Genomic DNA, 12274 nt, shown 5'->3' on the forward strand with positions numbered 1-12274 from the left:
AGTCAAAAATATCCAGAACAATCCTCTCCGAAGAGAAGTCAATGAACAAATGCTATATGCCATAGCGACTATGATCAGAATATATTGCATGAGAAAATATTTCAATGAAAAAAATATGAAATAAATGATACTTCCAAAAGTCATGTTAAGAAGCTTGGTAGATATGTTTCACCTAATCACTCTAACTAGAATTATTATACTGTCCAGTGATTAGCTACTAAGATACCTTGATATTCATGTCATTATCTTTTAATTTTAATTTCTTAAAAATCAAACCATAGATTTATCAGCAAAATAGAACAACTTGTCCTTAAGAATAGGAAGGGTCAGAAAGCTCTCCTGAACTCAGCATAAGATGTTTATGCTTTTTCAGTGAAGAAAACAAATATATGGGGTTTTCTTATCATCAACTAAGAATTTATGCAATACTTTCTCAAAGACTACATGATGATGGGCCTCTATTTCTTTTGCTCATAATCTCCTATATTGTAGAGCTCAAACACTCTCTTTAAAACACTTATTGTAAAACTGGAAATCAATTACATGTGTTTGTGTAATGAACCTTGTAAAGACAGCAGCCGGGCATAAGCCCGGTTAAATTCAGAAGCTTTGGTTAAATTCAGAATCTCCATTTCAAGGACTGGATGAAATTTATTCTGCAGTTTTATTTGTTTTATTCTTTTAGACTATCCAACATAATAATCCTGGGTGGTATTTTAAAAGGTAAAGATAACGCCTTCATACAAATGGCTCCCTCTTGGCTTCATATTTAGGCATTTCAAATAACCTATTCACAGTAAAAATGCTCCCACTGAACTAATAAAAGGAAAACTAGGTGAGATACATAGAACCTACTTTGGAATCACTGTTAGTAGAATCTAATATGCTGGAATGTTTCTAATTGGTTTCCTCCAATTAAAAGAAATTTGACATCTATGAGCATGCAGTCACAAGCTCTGACAGTCACAGTAAGTGTTGGATTAAAGAATGCAAGAATGGTAATAATAACGCACATTAAAAATAATAGTCTTTTAAAAACAAGTTCAACTTGTGATTTATTACTCTTTCATTACAATATATTAACTATACATTATAATGAGTTGTATTAGGACATTTTCCTACATGCATTTTGAGCATATCTACCCCTCTATACCCTCTCATGCCTGATGCTTCCCTTTCTTTCCACAACTAATCTGCCTTCTAATTTCATGTTTATTTGTTGTTGTTGTTATTGTTGACTAATAAGTTTCATTAAGATTGCGTGGATGAGAGGTCAGTTATAGTAGCAGAGGCACCTTAACAGTGGCTATAGCACTGAAGAAAATGTTTATTCCTGGTCCACCAACCATTAGCTACCAATAGATCCCCAGGCAGCAGTGAGGTCTCCTGGCCTCAAAACCCCTCATCACTCCATAACTGAATTTATTTATTTTTGTATTATTTGTGTACACACACACACACACACACACATTAATACGACATGAATTTCTGAGCATACACATGGCACAATGTTATCTATGGAAATCTAAGAATAACTTTTGGAAGTCTGTTATTTCCTTCTATCATAGCTTCTGGGGCTCTAACTGACCCTGTGATGGAAAGGCTCAATGTTGTGCAAGTCTTATGAAAGTAATCAGAATTACTTATTTGCAACAATTAAAATCATGACCCTATTTGGCTCAATTGACTCTCAGAAAAGCCCAAATGAGGAAGCTAAAGACATAAGAACATACAAGACACAAACAAATGTGAAGACACCTTTTCACAAAAGTGGCTGAACCACAACACGAATGCTAATCTTCAAGACCTAAGTCCAGGACTCTGTCCACAATGCTAACTTGTATACTGCTAAATCTTTTGGCATGAACTTTGTCAGAAATCATTAGGATGTTCTGGTGCTTTCTTTTTTGATAACACCTAAAATCCCTGACAACTATCCTGTGGGCCTAAGGCAAGGGTTGGGGGATAGTGTATATATAGATATGCTGATCGATGTTCATACAGCACACAAAAAGTAAAGTAAATTGTGATGCAATCAGTGGACTTCAGATGTTCAAGTCTTCATTAACATCATTCTTGAACAAAACAGCTACATATAAATTTTCTATTGTTGCCTACATGTTTACCTCCAATTGTCCTTTTTTTTCTTTTTGGTTCTTTTAGACAGGGTTTCTCTGTGTGCCGAGGCTGTCCTGGACCTTGCTATGTAGCCCAGGCTGGCCTCGAACTCACAGAGATCCACCTGCCTCTGCCTCCCGAGACCTGGAATTAAAGGCCTGTGCCAGCACTGCTCAGACTATTGTCTTGTTCTTAAAAACTCATTCAGTGGGTCACAAAACAAAACAAAACAAAAAAGACATAAATGTGGGAAATGGATGTATAGGGAGGAGTGAGAGGTTGACAGGATGGGAGGTAAGAGTAATTAGAATGATTTTTTATATATATATAAAAACATCAAAGAAAAATTGAATTAATTAAAACAAACTTCAAAACCTAGGGTCTACATTTTATTTCCTAATTCCAAACTAGAAACAATACTCTCAAATAAGTTTTGAAGAAAGTAACTGATAAGCTTTACTGTTAGTTCCATCATGTGTTTTAATATGTGATGAAAAATTACAGAAGCAACAGTACTGTAATTTGAGGCATGATAGTAGCAAACTAATTTAAGAAGCACATTAGTCAGGGAATTTCAGGCAGGAGGTTTGAATACTTTTGAAATCAGGCCACATTCATGTTACTGTACCTAAAGTGACAATTGCTCTAATCTGTAACCAAAGTCTGAGCAATTCAAGGAAGACCATTCCTTGAATTATACCTTTCAATAAGTACTTACCAATTAATTCTCCTTTTGAAATGGAAGTATGTATAATGACTAAAATTCAGGAGACATGGTGAGAAAAGTAAAATTTCTTTCTATCCTAGGTTCTCTGGTAGCCACTCCCACTTCTCCTGCATATCTTTCAGATCCTTTAATGCACGATATATGTGTGTGTATGTGTGTGTGTGTGTGTGTGTGTGTGTGTGTGTGTGTGTGTGTGTGTGTGTAGGCATATATCTGCACATTATATGTGCATTGGAAAGAGGTATATAAAATATTGAAAATAATTTGAAAAGTGGTTTTATAATTTGTCCTAAAATTATAATATTATTTTCAGTCATCTAATTTCCTTTCTTTCTTTTCTTTTGCTTAGTTGTCTTCCAGTTTCCTCATACTTCTAGTTTCATCTATTTTCAGTATGTAGCAAAGGACAAACAATTTTTCCCTAATAGAAATGACAATCATCTTGTAATTTGGCTTAGTTCTAGTCCACTTGAATGATTGCTGCTTCTGTAATTTAAAAATGGTGTCTCAAAAATATCATGTGCTGTATTTATATACTTTATATTTCACACTGAAATTTGTAGATATATGAAAATCAAGCATTTTATATATTGCTAACAATTGCTCTAATATATTTCAACATCGGCATTATTTCATTGGGCTTTTTTTCCCATCCAAAGGAGTTAAAAAGGATTTACTTCAAGCCTATAATTCTGATTCATTCTGGGAAATCTCAAAGTAAAATAGACTAGGAATTCTGTGAAGAAAGTAACTGTGCAATGGATAGCTCATATGATTCCATATGTCCTACCAAGGTAACTGAGCCAATGTTTTCTGCAGTTCCTACTAAAACAAGGATCTCAGAATAACCAAGGTTTTGGTATCCTTTAGAGTGCCTGAGGGCTTTTGCTACTTTCTGCAGACTCATGCTTCATACTTAGAAGCATTGTGTCCCTCCTTTTTAGAATTCACAGTAATGTCTAATGTCTATGTTATCAAAGACATAATCATGGTTGGCTACATTATCCCTAACTGAGAAATATATTTTCTCATTGAAATTCATATTTGAACTTCAACTGCATTGAGCTACAGAGTCTCCAAGAAACAAAGCTTGAAAACCTTTGGCTTCATGGAAGAGGATCAATCCAGCTCTAACTATATATGGAACATTTCTTTAGCTACTAACTCACTGGAAATTGCAGAAAACTATGTTGAACGCAAATGTAGGTGTTAATGTCACACATCACACTTTTAAACATAGATCTCTAGACATGAGAAAAAATTAGTGTGCATGGCAAGCACGAAGATGAAGAATGAATATTACCCCCTAATATTATCTACACCAAATCCTATTCCCCAAATTGCTATAGTGAAATGTATTTGTTCACACTGGGATGAGATTAAGGATTTAACTTGAAGTTAATTTTATTTTCAAAGAAAATTGTATTAAAATAGATAAAGGCTTTGTTTCAAAATGAGAGAAACAGAACTAATGCATTTTATCCACGTTTGAGCATTTCATTAAAAGCTTAATGTTGAACGTGACATTTTCCAGGTACAATAATAGTGACAGAGGCAAATGTGGTAAGGTGATGGAAGAGCACCATGATAAATCAACTAAAATGAGACAAGTCACCCCAGTGGAGGAAAGAGGAGTCTCTGTTGATGCAGAACCACCATTTGCCACGGTTTTAGGACAAGGGAATTGTGAATGGGCATACTTGTGTTTTCATCTGCATAGGGAAATTTGAAAATTTTAGTTTTGACAGGATCTGATTCGCGTCTCTATGGATCCTATGGATAGAATTCAATTGGCAACTCTGACTCATGATTTTGTTTATACACTTGTGCCTCAGAACAGCAGAAAAGCTATTTTTTTTCCTGTAGTTTCTAAGAATGTCTCTCAATTACAGGGCCTAAGACTGAATCATTTCTGGTCTCTTTTCCTAGCTTGCATCTATCTTTCTTCGTATATGTAGGCCCATTATGACATCTTTCAGAGTCCATCAGGGACATGGAATAGACATGCAATATTTTACTGACTTGAAAGTACACTTGGGGGGAAAAAAGCTTTCCAATAGGAAAAAATTATGCATTTGCATTTGGTTTTCCCCTTTCCAATGTAGAGCAGCAAGGAAGACAGAGAAATCTTTTAAGATTTCCTAAGGCTCATAGAGTAGCCTTTCTCCTTACCTTAATAGCCCATATTTGGCTTCAGTGTTTGTTCTTCTGTGGTAAAAATTTGTCTTTATCTCTTCTTCTTAATCATTGTTATTGTCAATATCAACAGTGTCATCATGTTTATTATTATCACAACCACTTTACTTTACAAGGAGACTCTCACTATTCTAAATGCAACTATATCTCTTGATTGATCCTCATCTCTACACCTTATATAAAATTTCTCACTCATCCATTACCAAGCAAATATAAGTGCTGTAGTTTTCCTGCAAGGTTCCTGATGCTCCAAGTTCCCCGTTATATCTCAAGATCTTTTTTATTTTTCACTGTGTCTATTGCAGTCCAAAGCCCTACCCTCAATATCTACTAAGTTAATTAGAAGCATTAATTTTCACAATTTAATCGGCATTTCCTTCTCTCATTCTTTATTTCCTTATTCTACTAAAAGAGGATGATTTTTGCCTTACATTGCCAAAAAGTCATGTGTGTACATATAAAATAAGTTATCACCCTGCCCGCTTCAGTACAGTGTAGGGTTAATTAACAATCCATAAGTATGCATACTCATCTTAATCGACATATAATGTTTCATTAGAGTGTGAAGGATAAGAAATTGTCTTATCTTGAAATATTAGAGAATTGTTTACATTGAAATACCAAGCTCTCTAGAATAAAGAGCACCTTGGGAGATGTCAAGTAATTGACCTGGTCTGATACAAATGGTCTATCTAAATATGGTTATGAAGGAATAATAGTGTTTATTGTAGTGGAGTATTAAAGGGAGAACACAAAGCTCAGTGACATTCATTCACTTTAGAACCAAAAGTGATATCCTCTTCATTTACCTTTTATAAGCCCTCTAAAATCCTTTATTTTTTCCTTTACATATTTGCTAAATCACAAAAGAATGATTTTGCACTGCTAACCTCAACCTCCTCATTCATTTATCTTTTAGAACCATAAATATCATTTATAAAGAGTGACATTCACAGAAGAAACAAAATTGTGAAAATGATAATTAATTCTATGTGAATTTTAAAATAGTAAGTGGTCACATGAATGCTTGCTTTACTACTACTTGACAGTAATAAGCGATTACTATTATCAGGCAAAGATACTTATGAATCTGAACAGTTTTCCTTATCTGGATGAAATGAGGCTTTATATAAATGGCTTAGTAGGAAGTTTTCTCTTCACTTTGAGGCATCCTCTTGTATTTTATCCATACTACCTGATGACACTTAATTTATTTCAAATACTATAATTATTCATGTAACATCTTCTTTTCCCAGTGAATATTTTTGGACATACACTCATTTCATTTCTCAGCTTTCCAAAGCACCCAGCACTCAGTATTGTGCCTATAGTTTAGACTCTTAATATATGAGTGACCAATCCTATTGAAAGCTGACTCTTGGCTTGTTCCTCATATAACTTCATTTCAAATATTGAGTTCCTGAGCAGTGGCCACAAAACTGTGGAAAATTGAATAAACTTAAAGGTTTTCTTCAGGAAAACTGAACTTAGCTGTCTTTTTAAGCAACATTTTCAATTAAAAAGATACTTGTTTTGCCAGAAATGTGATATACAATTTTATGGAATATGCTCAAAACTGGGTATATTCAGAGGCATTACATTTAAGTGAGAAGTAAATTTAGAATTTAGTTTTCATGCTCATATTTGCCAATAAATAGGAATCAAAACTCAAGGAAAGTAATGTGATTAAATTACTAATGAGAAAAACCAAACTGATGCATGAATTACTACATAACAGTTAGATTAAAAGTCTTCCCCTTTATAAAATATCATGAACACTTCACAATGCATTATGTTACACTCATTATTTCAGAAAGGACATTTGTCAGTTAAAATATGTATTAAAACAAAAGCATTAGAACAATTCAGTTCTAGCAACAATTGTTTTTTTCTTAATATAGCTTTTTTTCTGATTCAAAGTAAAACAAAACCAAATGGATAAATCTATCACTTCTACAGACTATTACTGTATTTTGTAATGTTAAACCAACAAAAACAATATTAATCTTCTGTTTTCTCCCAATTGAACAAAGAAAGTATCTATCATCTCTAACAGGTGTACGTTAGATGACTATAATCTTTCTTTTTGTTAACGTCAGATAAATAATTTCAAATCAGCAATTGGAATATTTAAATAACTTAGAATTGAAAATATATGCTATATTAAATTAAAGCCTCTTCTCAACAGAATCTAAAAGTTAAAGAGGTCTGATGGTATGTAAAATAGCATGTATTATATTATAATGTCAACTTGACTTTGATATCAATATTTGAAAAAACTGAATGTTTTGGTATAACCATTGAACTTGTGGTGTTTCCTCATAGATGTTCATGCAGGCAAACATTATCATTTGCTCTTGCACTCACTTTCAGGCACAGTCCTGCTTAAGACAGAATAGGGATTGTGACAATAATCTCTGCCACTAGGATCACTTGTAGAATAGAATAAAAATAAGTTTTTGAACATGTGAAATGCTAAATAAAATTTAAGATGTTATAATCTAGAGATAATTTTTTAATGCCAAAGTAAAACAAGCAACATACTTGGCAATTCTCTTTTACAATATGTGTTCCTCAGTGTAAAACATTCTGACACCTGAAACGTTTCACAAGGCTGTAGCATAAGTTTTCACTGAAACCTACCTTTAAAATTTGGCCTGATTCTTGCGTCATATCCTGATGTCCTTCCCATTAATTTGTCCAAGAAGTCTGATGGAGACAGGGTCTGTGAGGGATGTTTCCCAGACCTGGAGTCATGGTCTTTGCAGAATGCTTCCCTAGACACATTATTAACTCTTTTAGCAGGGATTTTACTTTCATCCTCTGAGAACTAATTCAGAACATTTGAACTACATTTTGGCAAAGACATTTAATATACTAACAAGAAGAATAATTTGAAGTCTTTGATCAACTTCTGAACTGTACATTCTCTAAAGTTAACTTCAACTGATGAAAAGGATAAATACTGGGTAACGTCACCCAAGTTTCTGAACTTTAATTCTGCTTTGCTTAAGGTGAGAAAATGTATACATACTCAAGTTCCAGATTTCATGGATATATAAAGGATTTTTGCTTTTAAAATTATCAGAGAACTAAAGACAGTTTGTGAAATTCATGTGATAAATGTAAAATCATTTCCATATGACCATGAAAATTGTTGCATTTCATCTTTAAATGTATCTTCTATCCTTCATGAGAAATGTATAATAATAAGATAGACTGAATAATAACATTAATTAATACATGCATATTTTCTCACTTGCTACTATTCTATTGCAGCTATCATGCACTAATCTTTTCTAATATGTTGTCCAATAAAGAACCTTCACTTGGAATTTCACCACCATTTTAAAATAGATCACTAATGAGTATGTTAGTTCAATTATTTTATCAGTTCTTATTCATATATGAACACATGAATTGTTGAGTCTCCAAAAAAGCATTAATGAGAGATCATTTCTACACCAGTCTACCTTTCACATTATCAAAATCAGTGATAAAAAGGTGATTGGAAAATTTCTCATATATTCATATCCATATTAGAAGTCATAACAAGCATGTAAAAATGGCTTATTTGGTTTGTAACAAAGTGAATTCTTTCACAGTACATTGGTAGTTGACTGAATGTCATTAAAGTGTTTGCTTGTATATATATATATATATATATATATATATATATATATATATATGTGTGTGTGTGTGTGTTTTAAATAATTTTATAATTCTGCAATTAAGATAATACAACACTCATCACTCATGCCAACAAATCAGAGGTATTAATTATAAGTGCAAAGATGATATGAACATTTGGTAGGAGTTAAACATTTGTACGGTCATCCAGAAATACTCACATTCCCATATGCAGCTTCATCTGATTAATCAAGTATTATTTTATTATTATGATGGTTGGAGTGAGGCCAATGTTGATGATGGTAATGATGGTGATGACTCTAATAAAAACCCAGCCTACAATTTTTCTTAATGATAGTAAGAGGTGTAAACCTGGAAGGAACATAGTGGGTTTTCCCAGTACTCATAGAATTATTTCTATGTGTTTAATTTCTCTTGGTTCGGTGAAAAAATACCATAAAATCTTGTAAAACTTTAAATGTCCCATATTTTGTTTTAATAATTTTTTTTTATGTCTAGGCTGTCTTAAACTCTATACCATTAACTGGCTATTTCACTCACTGGCAATAAAATTGATATTTTCAAGTATGAATTGATTTCACAATTAGTAAATTATTTGAAAATGCAAGCATGCAAATAATGACTTTTCACTCATTTTAATTATACACACCCCATTTCTCATACAGGCATAAATACAAAGACGTCATTTTAATTAAATTTTGGTATGCAATCAATTCTCAAATAGACTGAACAGTAAGATGGAGTTGTATAAAGATATTTAATACTTGAAAAAAATTCCTAAATCATAGCTTTCATAGCATGCTCCTAGTTGGTGAAATATAACAGAAGTCCCAAGTTGGCTGAGAATCAGGGTTCTTATTCATTTTACATAAAATGAGCATTCTCTTGGGAAATTAATCTAACCACTTCCACCATATGAAAAAAAGAACATTGCACCCAATAAACCCTTTAAATGACTTCCAGAAGAATTTGAAAGCAAAAGATATCAACCTTATATAGAAATGTAAAGAGCACACAACTCACTAGTCTAATCTTAATATCACATTAACTGTGAAAATGTGTGTTGAAATGCACAGAGTACAGCTATGCAACATGAAACTTGCTTTTGTGAACATTTGCCTCCCTCCCACCATAATTAAGCTTTTTAAATGAACAAAAGAAACCAAACTCTCTTCTACAACATTAAAATAGTATGATGCAGGGAAAAAACAAACAGAGCATTGCATACTTTCTCTTTCAAACAGTTTTCATGAGGAAAATATCAGCATGCAAAATCATTTCACCTACCTGAAGTGGTTTGTCCCTAAGAAAAATGCAAACAAGGCTGTCAAAATGTTCACTAGCTGCCGGTTCATTCCTGTTTCTGTGATGCTTGTGGAAAATATCCCGAAATGATTCCAGAAAGAAGACTGGGACAAAGTGTCTATTTATTGTCCAGATTCAAAATCTGGCAGGAATCTAGTTTCCTTGAAAATCAAAAAGAGATTTGGGGTTGTACAGTTTGCTGAGAAAAAACAAAAAGTGCCAGTCCTGGGCATCATGGTCAGGTCAAACCAAGGCTCAGGACCATCAGTTAGCTCAGGAGAGACAAAGCCTCAGAACTGATGAATCCCCTAGCTGCTTTTCCTGAATAATAAAAATGCTGCTACCTTAATCGCATCACCATGCAAAGGGGGCTGGTGACAATGCCATGCTGGAAGTCGGGCTGCTGTAGCTTTTGTTTTATATCTTTTCTATTCAGCAAAGCCCCTTTCTTTAGGAAATGTTCTCTTTTTAAAAGAAGTTGTAAATGAGGGAGAATAAAGGACTCTGTGTGTGGGAGTGTTTGGGGGAAAGAGGGAAATATTACTGAGATCCTGTGCTGGAATGAGGGCTACAGAAAAAGACGGAGACGTGATCTTACCCAGCCTATAAATTTCAGCACTCGGACAGCTCCTAGCTCTGAAGTGCGCATGTTTCCTTTTTCAGTAGCTTGGGGCGGGGGTCGGAGAGAGGCATTCAAGAGGAGTTGCGCCTGCTGTTGAAATGCAAAGAGTGACTGCTCCTCTGATGAGGGGGCTACTGAAAGGGGTGTGAAGACGACAAGGGTCCTGGTAGAGGGAAAAGGTGAGAAAGGCTAGGGTCTGAGCTCCTAGAAATGCTAGTCTGCCTCTGGGTAGGCGGGATAGGAGTTTGAAGCAGAAGAGACCGCAATGAGGCTTAGGCGTCGGAAAAGTAAACTAGGAAAACAAAGAACAACATCCAGAGTACTGAAATTATAATGGGTGCGGGAAGTCAACATCTGGTCAGTAGAAGCCAGAGGAAAAGGGAAGTCCTGTGCTGACATGGAGGGTACAGTTCCTCAGCACAGATGAGCTTTCTTGTAAGGAAAAAAAAAAAGAAAGAAAGAAAGAAAAAGAGAAATTCGCGGGGATCAGCAATTGAATTTAGAATATCTTTATGCCTTTCTCGGCTCTTGAGTGTTCTGTTTTGATTTTAGCCTCTTGTTCCCAAAGGGTCTATCTCCCTAGTTGTGAAAGTTCGTTCTACTGTTTAGTGGCTCAGAATCTTTGGGCATCCTTAAGTCACAGATGAAATTTGAAAGGGGGGGGGGAGAGAATGAGCCAGCAGGGGGCAGTAGCAATCTTTTCCTGCTCTGAATAAGGTTTGAACAGTGTTCCATGATAGAAATGGAGCAAAGAAAACAGAGACGGGGATTTAGTTTCACCTTCCCATCACAGGTGTTAATTGCCTGGAAGGGTCAAATAATTAAATGTTGCTCTTCTCCCTTATTGGCTAAAGAGACTGAACATAATGAAACTTTCTAAGTCCGGTATAAAACCGTATCAGGTAACCTGCTATCCAATCGAATTTACCCAGACTATTGATAACAAGTGGAAAGGGAAATAGTTGAACCGTACAGTAACTGGTAGCACTTGAAAATGCGTGTCCTATCACGAACTGGGTGAGGAACTTGCTTTTTTTTTCTGTGAAATATAGCACCTTACGCACTTGGCTACTCCACCACAGGGGTTCATTTGAGAATACACTGTTGTTGTTAAATATATTCCAGAAATGACATGTTTCTCCTTGGATTGGCTTATAGATAAGAGCAAAGTAACAAAGAACCCTATACTTTTTCAAAGGTAGATTGTGATTTTTAAAAATCCAAGTTCTTTTTACTTTTTAATGTAAAACACAGGAAGATCCATTGAAATGCAAATTCTGACACTGTAGGCCTGCTTCAGGATCTGAGATTCCGCATTTCTAACAAGTTCTTATTAGCTAAGGGTGATGCTTCTGGCCCACAGTCACACACTGAGTAGCAAGGCTCCAAATGACCTTTCACCACATTTTTACACCACTCAGACAGTGAGACTTTCTGAGCTTCTTCTGAGATAAAATGCAGCAGTGTCCGTGCATTCTGCTTACATTTAAAATCAATTCCATTTGTTTTCATAATTCTTAAACCTAGAAAAAAGTGGCTCACTTTAAACAAAAAAAAACTATATGGTGCTGTGATGAAAGATCCCTGTACTCCTGCTTCAGATTTGTCTATTTCCAAGTTCATAGACATAGAAACTCTAGACTTGACTGTATCCC

At 34.6% G+C, this 12274-nt stretch overlaps 1 protein-coding gene across 2 annotated transcripts in view; it reads right to left on the bottom strand.

Moving 5' to 3' along the window:
- Positions 1-11182, bottom strand: part of Glra2 (glycine receptor alpha 2) — a 216365-nt gene extending 205183 nt beyond the window's left edge. The window contains exons 1-3 of one of the 2 annotated variants that reach the window (XM_006973195.4): positions 10596-11182; positions 9980-10158; positions 7685-7818 (exon numbers count right to left, since the gene is read on the bottom strand). In XM_006973195.4, coding sequence (XP_006973257.1) covers positions 7685-7818; positions 9980-10047 — 202 coding nt within the window. In that variant the 5' untranslated portion in view covers positions 10048-10158; positions 10596-11182. Of the gene's footprint in view, positions 1-7684; positions 7819-9979; positions 10159-10595 lie in introns of those variants that run through there. The other variant, XM_076561803.1, reaches the window with a different exon arrangement.
- Between the last annotated feature and the right edge of the window lie 1092 nt (positions 11183-12274).

The sequence above is a fragment of the Peromyscus maniculatus genome, chromosome X (assembly GCF_049852395.1).
Source record: "Peromyscus maniculatus bairdii isolate BWxNUB_F1_BW_parent chromosome X, HU_Pman_BW_mat_3.1, whole genome shotgun sequence".
Lineage (NCBI taxonomy): Eukaryota > Metazoa > Chordata > Mammalia > Rodentia > Cricetidae > Peromyscus > Peromyscus maniculatus.